Source organism: Ambystoma mexicanum, chromosome 2q (assembly GCF_040938575.1).
Source record: "Ambystoma mexicanum isolate Mex_15411 chromosome 2q, UKY_AmexF1_1, whole genome shotgun sequence".
NCBI classification, from domain to species: domain Eukaryota; kingdom Metazoa; phylum Chordata; class Amphibia; order Caudata; family Ambystomatidae; genus Ambystoma; species Ambystoma mexicanum.
The window spans coordinates 1,367,647,101-1,367,666,302 of record NC_090924.1 but is presented as its reverse complement, the minus strand read 5'-3'; the positions used below and the strand labels follow the sequence as shown (position 1 = coordinate 1,367,666,302).

Sequence of the window (19,202 nt, the reverse complement as noted above, 5' to 3'; positions counted from 1 at the left end):
TTATGTGTTGTATCGTGTGCGTCAGTGTCGCCGGGGTGTTCATCCCCATAAGCAGGGCGTGAGCCGAGCCCGTCGGGGCCGGGGACAGACGACGAAGAGCGCGAGCGCTCTTTAGAGGGGTGTACGACTTCCGTAGCGGAGGTCGTGTTATCACGTTCCTCGTCACTATCGGTGGTAGCAGCGGCGGGTGAAGACCCGGCCTTCGACATAGCGTAGGCCGCCCACCTCTTGACCCTACGGTCTTTTAGAGTCTTTGGCTTTAGAAGCCGACAAGCCGAGCAACCCTCCTCTTTGTGATCGAGGGGCAAGCAGCGGTTACACCGTGAATGCTTGTCCTTCCAAGTAAACTTGCCCTTACAAAGTGGGCAAAACCTAAAGGGTGTCCTCTCCATAGCCGAGGCAATAAACCGTGATAACTACCCCAAGGGAAAGGAAGGGGAAAAGGAAAGGCATTCTCAGAAAAAGAATCAGATGTCCCACGACCCCACTCTCCCTACTGTATTTGGCCTGCGAGGCCAGGCCACGTGTTCGGCAACGTCGAAGGATCTCCTCCGCTCGTCCCCTCCGTCGAAGATCTTGCTCGGCGGGGACAGCTTCACAACTGCGTCGAGGGAGGGATCGATATATTAAATCTTTAAACAGGAAAAAACGACCAAAGGTCGAGGAGATGGAATCTGCAATGTCTCTCGAGGAGCTCCGCATAAAGGCGACCAGTAGCTGGGCGGAAAAAAACAATCTGAGGGACCTCGACGCGTGAGGGATTGTGGGTACAACACACGTCACTATAGGGATAGTATTTCAGACACGCCCTGTCGACGTCCCTTTTCGACTACGAAAAACAAAATGCAATACTCCGCAGTGACCACTGGATGTCGGACCTATGCACAGCATGTGATTCTAAGCAGATTAACAAGCATCAGAAACTTCAATACTGTACACTCTTAAAAAAAAAGGAAGTAAAAGGCAAAGTTATTAGAAAACAAGAAATACAAATAATCAGAAGCAGGGCACATACTTTGAGATAGCTCTTGGAAGAGTCATTTAATTCAATAGGCTAAGCCAAAGTCAATAGGCCAAAGTCTTTGTATAGGATGCAGCACTTCAGGTAAGTAAATGGAAAAGTCTTTGCACAATTTCTTAGGAGTCTTTGAGAATAAGAAGAATCAAATGTCGGGCCACAAGCTGATTAGACATGTGAGTTGCAGAAGTTACAAGCACTTCCACAGTAAGAGGTAAGTTCTCTTAGGCTAGTTTTACAGGACCTTACAATGAAGAAAAAGATGCAGCTGATGACTTCTGTTCCTGATGGTTCCTGCAGATCTCGCTGTTCTTGGGCCTCAGTCGTGGGGACAAGAGGGAGGACGTCGGGGGACTCCTGCACTATACACTGGGACAGTCAAAAGCATGCAACTGGCAAACTTCAATTTCAGTGGCTGTTTCGCGTTTTAGCTACCGCACTGGTAACAAGGCAGGTTCTGGTTGTCAAGGTGGACTGTCCTTGCTTCTGAGGTCACACACTCAGTCCGGAGAAGCTTCCAAACGCTTTAGGCCAGCTTACAAGCAACGCACACAACCTGGTATACCTCTCCCTGGCTCTATGGTTTCCTGCAGCACTCTGACGAAATGCAACCAGCTCCGAGATGGGTGTCCAGGAGGCTTACTTAGGAGTGGATTGGTCTTACCAACTCAAAGGGAGAAGTCGTCCTTTGCAGGGCTTCTCCGTCAATGCGAACTTGGCGATTCGGACCTGCAGCAGGCCTTAACCGTCAAACCAACGGTCCAAGAGTTGCAGCAGGTGTCCTCTTCAAGCTCTTCTTCGGTTCCTTCGTCCAGTGGTCGACTGTCTTCCAAGCCAAGAGACTTGCCTTTTATTCAGTTCTCTCCCACTCATTCCAGCCTAGCTGCCACTCACCCAGCAGGGTGGCTGTCCTTGCCGGACAGTCAGCCAGCCAATCACAGAGTGCATTTGGGTCTCCTGGGAGACTAAGCACAGGGAGTTTCGGGCACCTCCCACACTTCCTGCCTACCCCAGACCCAGATGCAGTCTTCACTTCTGAAGCCCACCAAAGGCGAATGAACAAAGACCGGACCTGGTTTGGCGCGCAGAGAAAAACTCGAGAAGAACCTTTCCACAAAGAAATGGCGAAAAAAGAAGACCGGGACTTGTTTTAACAAAGGAGGCTTCAGGACCATCTTGAAAAACAGTACTCACTGCTTCTTTAGACAGGTGAGGCCTCTTTGGATTGGAAGACCTAGAGGACTCTGGAAGGGAACATTTTCAAGAGACAATCTTTACATTTCAAGAGCATGTTGCATTTCCAATTCCCTGACTTTGATATCCTGATGTTTGGCTTCAGCTTGAGCTTGCAACCTTTTAAATTCCAACACATATTCTGGACTCAGTGATGGACCGAGTGGGTATAGGTTGAGGCAAACGGGCCTGCTAAGGCAACGAGAGGCTCCTATCCTGGGACACCTCTCCCTCCTCTGACTGTTCAAATCATTAGAGTTAGACTCTGAATTATCATCCTCTTTACCAATTTCCACATTTCCTTGGTTAGTAGGTGTAACAGGCCTACTACCCAAACTTTGGTGATTCAACAACCTTGCAATCAACTCATTTTTCTTTCCTTTAACAGGGGGGGATTAAGCACAATTGACAGCTAGGCTGTGAATGAATGGGAGCAACCTGCATAAAAGGTGAGTCGACCACTGGACGAAGGAATCCAAAGAAGAACTTGGAAGAGACGCTTGCTGCAACTCCTGGACCGTTGCTTGGCCCGGTGAAGCCCTGCTGCACTGCTGAAGCTCCAAATTCGCCTCGACTAGAGAAGCACTGAAACAGACGACTTCTCCCCTTGGGTTGGTGGGACCAATCAACCCAAAAGCAAACTCGTTTGGACAACCTCTCGGAGCTGGCTGTACTTCCACTGCTGCTGCAGGAACCGATTGCCAGGGAGAGGAACACCAGATCGAGTGCATCGCTTTTAAGTCGGACCCGAGCTCCAGGAAGATCCTCCGGACTCCCATGAAGCAGGACTGACCAAGCCTGAGCCACCTCAACAGAGTGCTGGATCCCAGATGTGAGGAAAGTCCATAGTGGTATCCGAGAACCGCGGCGGTGCTGTTTGCGAGAGCTGCGAGGAGCTGCAATCGCCAAGTGCCGCTGATCTGAAGTGTGCCCATTGCTGGCGCCGACCATCAAACCGTAGTGCAGGAGTCACCAGACTGCCTCCCACTTGTCCCCACGACTGAGGCCCAGGAACAACAGGATCTGCAGGACTACAACAGGAACAGAAGCCAGCTGGAACCTTTTCTTCAGACTCAAGGTACTGTGTTACTAGGGGTACTTATCGCTTGTCTGTGGCTTGCTTGCTCTCACCGGAGACTTGCATTTGCTGCCCTTTGCAGAATTGCTCGCATCTTTGCCCTTCACAAGCCTCCCAGTTTATGTTCCAACAGCGATTTCTTTTTACAACAAACCTCTCTTTAACATTGTGCAAGACTTTTGCCCTATCTTCAAGAAGTGCCTCAGCTACCCTAGACTTTGCTCAATTGAAATTGTCATGGCTCCCTGAAGACTCTTACCGTTTGACTTTGTGTTGATCTGTCCCTCCCAAAAGTCATGCATACTTTACTTGTATAGCTGGGAAATGGTTAACCTATATTTCATTGCGGGATTCTAATGTGCTTACCTGTATGAGACACTTGTTAACCATTTCCTTCCCTAATCCTTTTTGCCATTACTTCAGTAATGCATTTAAGTGCAAAAAAGTGATATTTAATGTCCACAGTATCCTAGCAATTGAAGTCACCTCAGTGTGTAGGAAGAGGCTGTGTGCTATTTCAAAAGGGTATCTACTTACTGAACTAAAGGAGTATTTTTGAAGCTCACATTGACCCCTCTTGAGATAAGCCTGGCTGCTCAGTCACTCTACCAATTTGAGTAGTACAGGCCTATACCAAAGGATGGGTTACCTATTGCCATGAGGAAAAGGCTGGTGTAGTCTCCCACAGGGTTACTACATACAATCTTGCCTAACAAGGGCCACCATTCTGATAGAATGTTGGTCTCATTATTTTGCCATTTCTCATTTGCTTGTTGTTTTCTAGGTCTGCCATTCTAGGTAGGAACGACCTTGGTTGAAATTTTGTCTTCGGCGGGAATGTTTTGTATTCTACGCAGAGGCTCTAGAGCATCTGAAAAGGCAGGAAGCGAGAGTGGATTATAAAACTCTGCAGACATTTGTCTTTCACAAGGCTAAAAGGAACCAGTTCCCACTGGGGGGCTCGCTGTCCTGATTGGACAGCCAGACAGTCCCTTTCTGGGAGGAAGTATTGTGGCTACACTGACTTTTGGATACAATCCCCCATTCTTCTTTGGGATTGAACTGCTGAAGTTAGGTAAATTCACTTGTGACTTGGTTCCAGCTTTACTGCATTTATTGAGTTCCATCTTGAAGCATCTAAGTCATTTGAATGCATTTTAAGAACCTGTGGTCAATGTACCTGGGTTCGAAACTGAGGAGGGCTTGGAGGTACATAACTCCTGCGTGTATTCAATAAGTGCCTGGTTAGCTTTTCCCCCAACAGCTACCATGCCCCATTGATGGCTCCCCAGGTCAAATGATGCAGAACAAACATACCAATATGACATTAACTCTGTTCGTTTGCTACGGTTTCTAATTTAGCATTGGAACATACTTCTACGACATTGAAGAACAAGGAGACAAATATTTGACAAAATGTGGTCTGCATCTTATTCCTAAAATAGATTTACAGAACGCTAAGCAGAAGCTCCTCGTTCCCCAGTGGTCGCTCCGGCTTACTGGTTAATGCTGGATCCCCAGGAGCAGCCTTTAGCTCCTGCTTATCCAGTCTTCATTTAAACATTTAAATCCCTGTGTTTGTAGGTTTAGTATTGAAAACTGTTCGATAATATCACCTGCTAGCTGAAGGGTTAGAATAAATATTTCTATTTTTATACATTCCTATCTAAATTGAATTAGGTTGTGCTTCACTGTGTGAACTCATTAGGGATGCCTGACACCACTTACACCTTCCTGAGAACAGCCTGGACGGCTCTCCATTGGTGCTTGATTGGGTTTTGGCTAACCTCTCAAGAGTTCACTTTTCACTAACTAGGGTAGCCTCCGAAAATCTGTCCACCAGGCCAGTTTCTAGAAATGCATCTTAACAGTGACCTACTTTGGTTCTTGTGTTCTTCATGTCCCTTCGGTCATCTCTGCAGAAGTCTTTCTTTGTCTACGTTTGGGTTTTCAACTGGCAGCTGTCCGGAACACATTTGTGTGCGCTGTGACTATCTGCAACTATATTCTCTTAAAACAAAGTATCTCAGCTGTCTAGGTGACCTTTGGGGTGGAAACAAGGACAGAAGAGTAAGTCTGGAGCAAAGTCTAGAATCTAATCAAGCTGAATCCGGAACATCTTGAGCAAGGGGCGGAAGTGTACATACCGGTCGCTTTCTCCCCACCTCCCACAGGGTAAATCGGCGTAAAGTCCTGACCCTAACTCACTCTCACCTGACCTTTGTTGGTGAAACCTTGGTTAAGGATGCTTCCCTAGGCCTATCCTAGCGTGTTGAGTGGAGTGCTTACCTGACCTTTAAGAATTTATTATAATAACCCCTCCCACTGCATACTTTCTATATAAACATACCGGATGTTATACTTTGGAACTGGTGGAGTTTGGGTCCAAGAACCCAGATCTTCTTAGGATAGGACTTAAGATCCAGGGAAGCGGTTCTTGTGTTGATTCTGAAGAGTTCTGCCTATTTATCTTTGCATCTGACTTTTCACCTGCATTGCACTGGTAACTGATTCACATGCAATTTTATTCTCCTATTGGGTACTGTGTATATTATATTTTATAATGTTTTAAGTACTTGTGATTTTTATATGCTTAGTGTACAACTAAAGACCAATAAATAACTTCTATTTTTACTTTTGAACTTGAATTGCTGGTGTGGAATCATTGTAGCCTTCGACCACTCTCACACATTTCCTGATACGAAGCCACTGCTCAGCTACCTTACCTTGAATGTGTTTGAGCTAAGCTAGGTCTTCCCAATTTATCACAAATAGGGTGGCCTCCCAAAATGGTCCCACCAGGACTCATTTTGGAAATCCACCTTAACATAGGGATCTGCCCAAACTACTGTACCAAACAAGTATGGCAAGTTAAGGGTTAGAAAAATATCAAGAACAACCGGAAATATTAGAAGACATATATTGACAAACAGAGAATAAATCAAGGTACTCCATCTGAATGATAGAATAAAGGCAGTATCCAATTTATTAAAGACATTTAGGAGTGGCAGGACAAAACGAAGAAATAATGGCAAAGCAAGGACAAATCTGGAGACTAGGCAGAGAAATATGGTCAAGCTATATAGGCCCACTGGAGGTCTGCTAATGTAAAATGTAATTGTACTGGCTACTTACTTCACCGTGGTGATATGCAGACATTTCAGCAACTGACCCAGCTAACTGTGCAACCTTCACCTCCCTTTTGTCGTTCCTCTTGAAACAGGTAAATAGGACTTTTCTTTGTCCTGGTTTAAAACCTATTTAGAAGAGCAGAGTCTTAAGACACACAAATCCAGGGCATTAACATAAGTTGTAAAGTATGGGTTAAAAGTATTTTTTCAAAACCTTTCAGCAAACTAGACGAACAGAGCCATCTAACAACAAAACACAATCCACAAGGATGACAAGTGGTTCAGGTGACATGACCTCTAAGAATTACCTAAATACATTACAACATACATGTAAACTGCACTCCATCCATCAAAAGGGTTTGAATGCTCAAAAGGACACCTGTAAAGTGGGCTCTACAGGAATGCTCCTCCATCTCCGACTAAGCAGTTCATATTACTCCAACTTATTTTACACAATTTAACACATTCAGTTTCTGTTTAGGGCTCTCCGTCAGGATGAATCTCCGGAGCCTTGTCCTTAAGCCAAAAGGTCAGCAATCTGATTATGTAAGAGCCAAATACCTTCCAAGAGCGGGGTGACACAGCAGATAAGCATTATATTATCTCAATATGATTATTCTGGGCGATTATAACAGTTGGTGTGATATACCCGATGACAGACTGCATTAAGCTCAAAGATATTTTGCGGTCACATGACCTCTTCCTACTTCCTGACTCTGCCTCTCACGTAGGCCAAGTTAGGGAGAATTTTCATTTCTGTGCCAATTCCCTTCAACCTTAAAGACCACAGCTCTTTTGCTGGACTCAAGGCTTTTTAATTTTAACTCCTGAGTGAGTAGGCCTTTTTTTCTCACTCTCTGATGTGTTTTTTCTGACTCAGGTTTTTGTTTTCCTTACGGTTTAATGGAGTCTGGTAAACTCCATAGGTATCTGCTTTTTGCATTGTGACACAGCACCTTTTGTTCAATACCACTGAGAAGTACCTTGGACTTCTCTTAATGTTTAACTACATTTTCTTGGGTGAACTACTGTTCCCAAGAATAGTAAGAGGACTCCTGTCTTACTTACCTTTTCATTTGTGGGTACAGCACACACCACCACCCTATGTGGAGTGCTGTGGGGTTACATAGTAACTCCTTTATCCCACTTCTCATGTAACATTCTGTATGTAACCCTAACTGGGATGGCTAATGGCAGTGATTTCCTTTTTTTTACTACCTTGTGCCATGTATATGCAGGCTGATTCAGCACCCAAGGGGCATCATTTTCCCAAAATGGCCCCAGTCTTCTTTTTTTGCCATTTCTTGTCAGTTAAGTTCCTTCTGGGCTTTTACTCGGTTGTTTGAATCGGGTTTGAGTCCTTTGTGCATTTTGGCTTTGGTGAGTTTCAGCCCTGAAGCTTGCCCAGGCTCCAGTGCATCTGGAAAGGCAGGAATGGAGGAAGGGTCCCAAAATTTCCCTGTCCTTTGTCTCTAGATGTGCCTAAGTGAAACCAGTTCTGATTGGCTGGCTGGCACCCTGCTGGGTGATTGACAGCCTAGGGCTGTGAATGAATGGGAACTTGCTTAAAAGGCGAGGTTTTTGAGAATAGAGGCAGAGTCGACCAGCTGAGGACAACATCCGACGAAGAAGACGTGGAGGGACGCCAGCAGCACCCTCCTAGACGGAGAAGTGCACAGTGAAGCCCTGCAGCTTTGCTGACCCCGTTTTCGTTTGGAATGGGAAGACAGTATGGCATGATCCCACCCTTGGGCTGGTGGGATCAACTAGCCTAAAGTCAAGCTCCATTTTGGCGCAACCCTGACTTACTGTGACTTTCCAAGGCTGCAATACCCCTGACCAACCTTCGAGAGCATTGTTTTTGGAAGTTCGAAATCGGCTTTGTGGGCATGCAGAGGACCCCACAGAAGCAGGAAATCTTCATCCAGAGTCCCCTCACCAGAGTCCATGACCGAGGGATCAACTAACTTCTAACCAGAGCTGTTAATTCTTCTTTGGCGCCGAGAAAAAGGTGCTAAAACCACAAAAGACAGCTGAATCAAGGAGAATCCATTGCTGCAGAGCCCCTCTCTCGAGTGCTGCCGCAGAAGCCCACCAGATGTCCTCCCTTTCACCACCACGGTGACCAGGTACAAGGGTCTGCTACACTGTAACAGAAAGGCATCCAACTTGAACAAATTCTTCACAGACACTGTGGTACTTGGGGTACATCTACCCCTTGCTAAGTGTTGTGCTTTCTATCTTGGGAAGTGCTATTTTACCCTCTTTAGAGTAGACCTCAGGTCTAGGAAGTCATCTTCCAGCTTGTGCTTCTTCAAGGTGTCTCCTCTTTGCTTCTGTTATTTTCTATTTGAACTACTGACTTTTCTAAAACATTTTCTAAGAGAGCATCAAAACTTTGAACTAGTCCACTGACTTTGGTTGTCCCGACTCCCTAAAGACCCCCTTCTGAACCTATTGGCTTTGGCAGTGCGTGTTCCCTTACAGGTTAATTGTTGCTGGGATAAAAGACGGACTACATCCCTCTGGGAGAATCTAACTGATATACTACCTAAAAAGTATGTTCCGATCCAACTATAACGTTTCCCTCAATATTGCAAGGGTGATCACAAATGAGTGTTATTACTGACATCAAATTACATCACTCAATGTGCTGGAATATGTATAACAAATGAAAACTTACTCACCAGCTTTATTGCTCTTGTTGAAATTGGATCTGAAGTTTGGGATTAATGTAACTATTAGTTGCTGCTTTTTAAAAGATTGTCCAATTACCCTTGTCTATATATAAATACATATGTATACTATAACTTTAAGTGTGTAAGTGTCACTTGGATACCTGTATTTACTGATTTCATTGTACAGCTCTACAGTCACACTACCAACTTGTGTATTAAACGTCTTTATTAAAAGGTGGGTTACCGAATACGCAGAGATAAGTCTTGTTAAGTACCACACCGGTTGGACTCTACAAATTCTTACCCAACAATTGTGTTTTTACAATGTGTTTATATGATCTGTGATTGTACTCATTTAACCCAAGATGTATATGGGCCTACTTGTATTTAAATAACCCATTATTTTTTACAATACATGGTGTTTGTGTCTCTTCGGACCATATGTGTACTACAATTTCTTTGTACTGATTCTACAGTCATCTCTCCCTCCTGAGATAAGCCTGGCTGCTCTGGCTACGCTACCATATACTTGGGTGGTACAGCCTTATACTAAAAGTGGTGTCTTGTACTGGCTCATTTGAATGGTTTTGGACTTCAGAAAAACTGTCCTAGCAAACTCTGAGTTTGAGGTATGTATAAATCACACGTCATCTGTGGCAGATGCTGCAGCCATGGCTGCCCATCCATGCACTCTAGACTGCAGCTATGACGAATCCGGTCTAGATGCTCACATAACCGTCCACACTGAAACCCCGGACGTGCCTCTACACTTCTGCCATTAGTATGCAGCGAGAACTGATGTCAAATGTTGGTCTAGCTGGACACATATCAAGTCTCCTGCTCAAGAAATTTGCCTAAACTGCAGACAGCACCTTCCCACGTGCCTGACCTCTGGATTACCTACTGGGGCATAGCCAGCCCTCCTTAGTCCTAATCATGGCAGAATGCACACACGCATCTTAAACTACAGTTTTAGAACCCTCCCATACCTGGACCCTGGTCTGATAGGGCTTTACAACCACAAAGCGCATTCATGCCATACAAATGGGGACATGTCGCTATATAAATGACTACAATATTACAATACAAGGCTAACAAACCGGACAACAAATGGAAGGTAAACCACTCTTAATGTAAGTGATGTAGACAGAGCAACAATGCTCAACGTTCAGGTAGGGGTAGTAGGTTGACAAAGAGGTATAATTCAAGCACACGTTTAACTCTAAAAGAAAGCACTACTCTGATTTACTGAAAAATATATACCGTAATAAATGCATACAATCTAGCCGCTCAAATAAGTACATTGGGTATTATTACACAGTATTAAAAGATACATGCATATTATTAAAAAGGAAATATCTATATAAGGACTCTAATCCCAGTGTCTATATGTGGGTCCTTTACCAAGTGCAAGCACCCAACATGAAATAACAGGGGTGTGGAACGAATCGGGGAGCCATTCAACGTAATAAGAGTATAAGGCCCATATAAGTCAGCCCCATACAGTAGTATCCTATAGACGAATTCCAATCCTGGTGTATATTGAAGACTCTAGACGTAGTGGTCAGCACCTAATGTTTTGGCAGTTTTTCTAAAGTCCACTGATTTAGGACTTTATAAAACTATCCCCTGGGCAATACAGAACACCAACTCTTAATATAGGCCTATTCCACTCAAGGTACTGGTAGGGTGGCAGAGCAGACAGGCTTATTTTAGGAGGGAGAGTGGGCTGTAAGAAGGTACCAAGAACGTGTACCATGCATATGGTCCAAAGACATTTATACACTTCTAGGAGTTCTGTAAAAATAAATGTTATATACGCACACACACATTTCTTTAGAAAGGTAAGTACTATCAAAGTATAAACACAGCACCAGGGCACCCCTCCGATGGTGATAGTGCGCTGTACAAATGTCCTTTAACATTAACAGTATAAAACCAATACAATACTTCTGGTAATATCACTCAGCCGTGCATCAGGATACTTCGGAGACCCCCCCTATGTGCCCCCCCACCCCTCGACCTATAAAAATAAATCCTGTCAAATACCTGCGCCGGCGACTTCGCAAGATCCATTTTCAACACTTCACTCACTTCCATCACCTTACCCACAGAATTGAGGGACGCAATAATAATAATAATAATAATAATAATAATAGTCTTCGCGAAGCGGACCGCGAAGGGACTGACAAGGGCAGTCAGCAGTACCAGCACGCTGTGCTGGAGATCGAGTATTTTTTCCAGTTTCATCAGTGGAGGCGTGTGCTCAGAGGCGTGTCCCGAGCCCTCCATTCTACATACCCTTAGTCTTCCGCGAAGCGGACCGCGAAGGGACTGACAAGGGCAGTCAGCAGTACCAGCACGCTGTGCTGGAGATCGAGTATTTTTTCCAGTTTCATCAGTGGAGGCGTGTGCTCAGAGGCGTGTCCCGAGCCCTCCATTCTACATACCCTCAGTCTTCCGCGAAGCGGACCGCGAAGGGACTGACAAGGGCAGTCAGCAGTACCAGCACGCTGTGCTGGAGATCGAGTATTTTTTCCAGTTTCATCAGTGGAGGCGTGTGCTCAGAGGCGTGTCCCGAGCCCTCCATTCTACATACCCTCAGTCTTCCGCGAAGCGGACCGCGAAGGGACTGACAAGGGCAGTCAGCAGTCCGCGGGCCCGCGTGACCGCGTGCTGATCCAACTCTGATCCAACTCTGAGACATCTTTCATAAAGAGCCACTGCTCCTCAGGCCCGGCGGATGGCTGCTCTGGACGAATCCGTAAAGCGGAAACCTGGGTTGGAAGACCTGGACAAGCGCTTGCTAAGAAACGGCAAACCTCGCCAGCCGCCGACCCATAACAAGGACCATGTAACCTCGCCGGAAAGCGTGGAGCAGTTGGCTACTCAGAGGCTTCAACGGATTTCCCGCATTAAACACGCGAGCAAAATGATTCAGGCAAATACAAATCGCCCAGCGGAGCTTAACGAAGTAAGTGACTTCATGTTTCCCCCGATTGAATCCTTGGTCTTGGAGGGCACACCATCTCTGACAGTGCCGACTACAGAACACGATCAAACTATCCCTCAAGAGGCCATCTCAATAACGACGAGCCCCGCGTCTACCTACACACACCCCTCCCCTCTACCCAATACGGAGGCCCAAGGTCCAGAAACAGGGAGGGGAAGCCCGTCAAACCCGGAGTTGTTCCCACTGTTTGGGGAGGGAGCGCAAGAGGCCACGCCCGAGCAGCCCACGACCCCTATACGGAACGTGGAGGGGGGGGGAGCCAGTCACCGTCCTGCTTTTTGGACTCCCTCACGGAGCAAGCAACGCACATGGGCGGCAGGAAAATATCCCGGACAGACCCAATCCCGCCCTCACTCCCGGGGGAGTCCGTAGTGATCATGATACACAACACAGAGGGAGCGGCGGTAGTGGAGGATTTAAGAACACCACCGGGACTAGTCGCCCCATTTTCCTCCCCCCAATTGCTGTTTGAACTTGCTGGTGAGGAGGGAAGGGACGAACATCGGGGGTTGGAGATTGTGGGGACTGCCCTGGAAGAGGGGGGTACCCAACCCTCTGCTCCCCGCTCTCAGTCGGGAATTCCGAAGCCCAGCTCCTGCCCAGCGAAAAAACATCCATTTCTACCCAGTACATCCCCCCCCACCCTTACTCGGTGTGGTTGATGCAACAGCAAATGCCAATGAGATTCCGGGCAACTTGCCGAAACTTTCGGGAGGCTCTCAAAAGATGTCCTCTCGTAGAACGGTGAGGGCCAAACCCCTGTATAAAAGAGGACAGGGGAGGGGTAAAAAACATCTTATCCCTCATTGTATGTCAACGCTGAAAGAGTTTTTTGGGAAAAAAATACGAACGGAGGGTGAAGGATACCAAGATGTATCAGATGCAGAGCTTTTGGCCATAGTTGAAGATAGAGCCATACTCCCCTCAACCCTGAACTTCCCTGTTAAGATGACCGCATCCTTAGAGAAAGCGGTTTATAGTGCTTCACACTTAACCGCTCAAGCGAGTCGGAGTCCAAATTTAATACACACGGGATCAGAAGCTGTAACGGGGAGGGACATACCACAACCGGTTAATGGTGCTGGAACTTGTGATCTGTTGGACAAGACGACTGTTTCAACTCAGCCGCATACCGAGTTAGACGCTGGAAGGGGGACCTCGGGAAGTGCCACTTTGGTTACTGGCACCCCGCGCTCCATTAACAAACAAGCAGAGGGATTGGGGCTTTCAGGAACCCTAGTGGGAGAGCCACACCCGCCCCTGGCTCCGGTTAATGGCCCCCCTGCGCTGCCCAAAAGGTCCGTCCCCTTTTTTCCCCGATCTTTGGAGTGCAGCTTGGAACCGCACATTAGAGGGGTGGGCCCTCCGTACGAGGTAAATCCGAGCCACCCCAAAGAACGGGGCTCTCCGACGCCCCTCAGTTGTCAAGGTGAACCTCCTCCTGCCAAGTGTCTGAAACTCCCTCGCAAAAAGAGGATCTTATGTCTATTCTAGCTACAGTCACTATCGCGCTGGCACCATTTGGGAAATTATATGAAGCCATCAGCGATACTTTAAAAGATCAAACCACTCTGATCGCACATATGCACACCAAACTGAATTTCCTAGAGGGGTTCATTACAGCCTTTCAACAGCACAAAGGCGACGACATGGAAGGTTCGAGTGGGGGGAGCAAATCCCTGGTAGTGGACCAGCTACCAACCGACCACTCGTGCTCTGGAAACAGGACAGAAAACGCGCAGGGGACACAATTGACCGATCGGCCTTGCTCGAGAGAATCCCCCGAGACGAATCAAGGTCTCGAGCCCGGCCGGGAGATAGAGGTGGGCACTTGGCCCACTGACAGACCACTACCTTTGGCGAAAAGTGCAACACAGACGGAACTCCGCTCAAAGGGGGGCCAGTCTTTGAATGAATCGACTGGTAAACCAGGAAGGAAAAATGGATCAGTTGCATTTGCCCTCCCAGAAAGTGCAGCGATCCAATCAGTCGCGAAACCAATAGACTTCTCCAAAATGAAAATCCCGTCTACCTTTGAAATATTCCAACACAAAGGCCAAAGTGAACCGGTCTGTAAGGGCAAGAAGGCTTCGAAACACAAGCCCCCTCAACAGCCCGCACAAAAAGACAAAACAGAGAGCAGAGGTCAAAGTAACCAAGAGAAACCTACCCCACCAATACAAAATCGCCAAGTCTTCAAACTAAAACCCTCGGATAAGACGCAGAAGGCCTTACGGAGTCCAGAGAGGTCCCAAGATGATTCTTGGAATTCACTTGACCTAATGAACATGAGTACCTACACGGTCGAGGACTCAGAATCAGAAATTCCGCAAGCGCTGAATCAAAAAAGAAAAAAACCGGAAAGTCGCGAAAACAGAGAAGCAGAGGAACCGAAATCAAAGGCTCTGCTCCTTGATTCTCCCTCGACCTCGCCGCGAGCGTTGGAAAAAACTACTTTGCCACAAAAAAGAGCAAGTAGGAACTTGGGACAATTGCGGGGTAAGGGGCTTCAGGGGAGAAATCAAGGTGAAGTCCACCCCCGAGACCCTCAGCTAAGATCGCGCTCTTCAGGGGAGAAGAACCCTTGGGTCCAACATGACAGAAAAAAGGATAGGAGCCCATCAATTGACAAACCCAAACGCCAGTACAGAACCAGGGCTCATGCTCCGTCGGGATCACCAGGCCGGCGGGTTGACGGAGCCACCCGTTCTAACCACTCTCCTCCGCCTAGACAAAGGAATACGACGACAAGAACTTTTAATTTGCAAAGAATACATGATAGACAGGATAGCTGGACACTGAACCGCAAAGCTCTATTCAAACAGTTTCAGGAGAGCCGGTTGTCTCATATCGATGTTACAAAAGACATAAAAATCCTGGAACCGAATCCTAACGGAAGAAAAGATAGTTCGTTCCTACACATAGGATCGAATTATATTCAAGAACAAATCTGGAAAGCAAGCGACAAATTGTACAATCTTGGCTTCGATCTGTCAAATGCGAGGGAGGGCAAAACACCGTCTGTGCCCCCGCAGGAGTGGTCTTATCATCGATCTAGACAGCAGGAACCTGATCGAGGCTCTCTGCTGCACAAGATTCCTACCGGGGAACAAGCTCCCAGTAAATATGTCGAAAACCGGATCCGGCGCAAATCTAATATTCTGAACACTCGACGGGATGTGAATAGGAGAGTGAGTTCGGAGAGGGATCTCTCACCGGCATCACACCCGACATGTAATGTAACTCATAGAATCTTCCAACTCATTGATAAAACAGATGAGACAACGAAGCACGGCAGAAGCTTATCGGGAAAAATTGACCCAGTTGCAGAGGGAACAATTTACAGCAGGCACTCCCAGAAATCCCAAATCAGAAGGCAGTAGCCACCAGAGGGGCCTTCCGGTGATTCCTTCAGGAAGGCACGGGCTTCTATGGAATCCCCAGAAGCATCGTTGAAACTAGGATCGTGGAATACCAGAGGCTTTGCTCACTTAACTGTCACATCAGACGTTAACTTTGGGAGTTTCGACGCCTTATGTCTGCAGGAAACATGGCTAATTGAGCCACCCACTTTAGACGGTTTCCAAATGGCACATTCACCGGCTCAAAGAAGCGAGAGGGGCAGACCGAGATCTGGCCTTATTACTGCCATAAGAGTGGGCTCTGGCTTATCATTGTCAAAGATACTTTTGGCCTCAGAATTCATTCTGGCGACGCTCTTGGAGTGGGAAAAGAAGGAAGGTTCTTCGGAGCCGAATCAAAGTGCAGAGATTCTTTTGATCAACGTCTACTGGAACCCAAAGCGAGTGACCAACGACTATTTCCTCGCTCAAATTGAGACTCTAATAGACGACTTTCTGATAACATCTACCTCCAGCGACGTGATCATCACCGGAGACCTGAATACTGATCTAACCTTCCACTCCAAAGTGCTCCAAAGTAGAAATAACATGTGGCACAACCTTCTAAATGCAAGAGAGATGTACATCCTCAAGCAAAAGGATGTGAAGAAGCTCAAAGCCATCCCAACTTGGGAGAGAGAGGATCAAGCGGCAATTATAGACTACATACAGGTTTCGAGAAGCCTATTGCCATTGCTCATAGCCTTTACAATTACCAGGACGCAACATAGCGACCATAACTTGCTCACCTTCTCGTGGTATTCACGGAGAAGAGAGGCGGTTTACGACGCTCAGAACCTGGAAGTAAATCAGAGCGGGATAAGGCTGAGACTGTCAGAAGTAGCCATTGCCAACATAACCACCCAATATAAGGCACGATCGCTGGTTGCCCATTTATGCCCGGAAGGACGGATCGAATACTCGCCCCTTCTGACAGTGTACCATCGGAAAAAAGGAGCGTTGAAGCAAGAAAACAAGGTCCCACTCCATACTTACAATGAACAGCTAGTTGCACGAAGAAAGGGGGTCAGAAAATTGCAACGGGAGGCCGCAAAAACAACGTCCTTAAGTAAGAAGGTTGAAGCTATTAAGACAGCAAAAACCTATAAAACCTGGTTGAAGTTAACAAAAGCAAATAGGTTCCAAGCTGATGCGGAGAATATACTGCGCGCTATCAGTGGCCATAAGGCACGCGACTTCTGGTCACTGATTAAGGGTAATTCTAAAGTAGTGAACCAGGCACTGCAAAATTCAATTGGTGAAAAAACATGGCTATCCCACTTTGAAAAACTGTATGGAGTCAAAGAGAAAAAAAAAGAGAGCAAGGCCCCCAGCTCTGGGGAACGGTGGGAAATCCCTCTGGACCTGAACACAATCAAAGGGAAAATAATACATCTCAATGGATCCAGAGCGGCAGGCCCCAACGGAATAACCAATTTTGATATAAAAAACAAATTGGAATTCTGGGCACTCTTCATCAAGGAGGTCTTCTCAAACTGCGTCAGACTCTCGACCATTCCATCGTCATGGAAAAAAGCGATTCTGGTCCCCATTTTCAAAAAGGGAGCTAAAGATAACCCTTCACACTACCGCCCTATCGCTCTACTCGATTCCATAGGAAAGCTCTTTGGCGCCCTAATCCTGGATAATTTTAGTAATTGGATCTCCGTGACTGGCCTGTCGGACCCTTTCCAGGCGGGTTTCGTGAAAAATGTCGGAACTACGGTTAACATCTTGGCGGTGAGCACACTTAAAGCTAAAGTGTTCGAGGGCAGCCCGAAGATCTACATGGCATTCATTGATCTGGTGCAGGCCTTTGATCGGGTAGACAGGCAACGTCTCTGGGCAAAATTACAACTTCACGCCTGTCCCCCAAGGATACTGGAGCCCATAAAGGCCTTGTACACGGAAACTACAATATGTGCTCGGTTAAACAACCAAGGCCTGCTATCTTCCTGGATGAAGACGGAAAGAGGAGTAAAGCAGGGATGTCCCTTAGCCCCCGCCCTGTACAACGCATACACGGCCGATTTTAAAGAGCACGAAACAAGAGTCCGGATGTTCCCTCCAACACTGGGATCCAGCAAAATCTCACGCCTATTATATGCGGACGATATAATACTCTTCGATGTTACTCCGATCGGCCTCCAGAGGCAGATAAACAACCTCGACTCCTATCTGTAGGAAAACAACCTCTTGATGAACTTGGAAAAGACTAAGATCATGACTCTGGGCGGAAACGAAAGGAAGTTGGAGAAATTCACATGGGCGGTAAATAACACCAAACTTGAACTGGTGGATAGCTTCAAATACCGGGGCGTTATCAACAAGAACAGTAAGGAAACAATGATGCAGGAGAGCATCATGTCCAAAGCGAGACTACTCATTTCACAAACCCGAGCAGTATTGAAAAAATATGGAAAATTCACGATGGCGCCAGTGGTGACGTTCTATAAGTCTAAAGTGATCCCAACACTCACCTACGGGGCAGAAGCTCTACCAAACCTTCCAACATCCTTTTGGTTAAAACTGGAAGGATTCTATTGGAGAAAGGTCCTTAATCTCCCTGACTCGCTACCAATGGTGTTAATAAGAAGGGAACTTTCTCTACAATCGCTGACCTCCATTGTGACCCGTAACGAAGCCATGCTATTCCGAAAGTCTTTACTCCCAAGCCCTCCTTTGATTATGCAAGAAATCCATCAAGAAATTCAGTCGGGATCATGCAAAATGCTAACAAAATGGGCGGCAAAGATCGACGCAATTCTGAAGGGTGTTGGAAGCTATAAAGACGAATTAACTTACAACCCTTCTAAGGTCAAACTGCGTCTACTACACCAAGATTGGATTGATACACTGGAAAAAGCAGCCGCTTCGAATTTGTTCACTGATCTGCCTCCACAACTGACTAAAGTGAACGAGCTTAAGTCTTACTTGGTAAAAGTGCCAGATTCGAATCTTAGGGCGAACTTCTTAAGAATCCGCCTGAACATTCTTCACACAAGAGAAGTTCTATTCCGAAGAAAATTGGCTTCGGATGAAACCTGCAGATTCTGTAGAAAGTTAGAGATGGCAGAAACCATAAAACACCTACTGCTAAACTGCTTAGGAGTCACGGGCCCCCGCCAGAGACATCTGGGACACTTGTTCAAAAATCTATATATCTATGATGAAGAGGAATGGTGGTGTCGGCTTCTAAGTGGGGAAAAGACTACTTGGGTGATTGCGGTGGTGGGCTTCTTCCGAGAGATAAAACTGCTCACCTGATGGCAGTTAAGAGGGGGCTGGTTTGCCAGCCGGGCGTCCCTATTTCATCTCCCCCTGGGGAGAAGCTGAATTTGATCCTGACTCCGAACCTGAACTCGAATCGAAAAAGAATTGATCTGACGGAGCCTCGCGGGCGAGATGTTTGGGGCGCAGGACAAAGAATGACGGTGGGGAAGCTGGAACAGTTAACGTGGAAACTTCTCTTTTCTTCTTTTTATACCTCTTCAATTTTGTAAAAATTGTTCTATACAATTAAATCAAATAAAAAAAAAATAAAAATAAAATAATAGTAATAGGGATTCTCTTGCAACCCCTGTTCAGCCCCAACCCCTTTTCCCTCAGCTTCCTCACAGCTCACATACAGGAACCATGAAGCTCTCGCA

The 19,202-nt window shown here is 46.5% G+C and overlaps 1 protein-coding gene across 2 annotated transcripts in view; it reads right to left on the bottom strand.

The window, feature by feature from the left end:
- Positions 1-19,202, bottom strand: part of TOP2B (DNA topoisomerase II beta) — a 934,132-nt gene that overhangs the window by 369,691 nt on the left and 545,239 nt on the right. For both annotated transcript variants that reach the window (XM_069648849.1, XM_069648850.1), the window contains exon 19: positions 6,465-6,586. In XM_069648849.1, the coding sequence (XP_069504950.1) occupies positions 6,465-6,586 (122 nt within the window). The remainder of the gene's footprint in view (positions 1-6,464; positions 6,587-19,202) is intronic.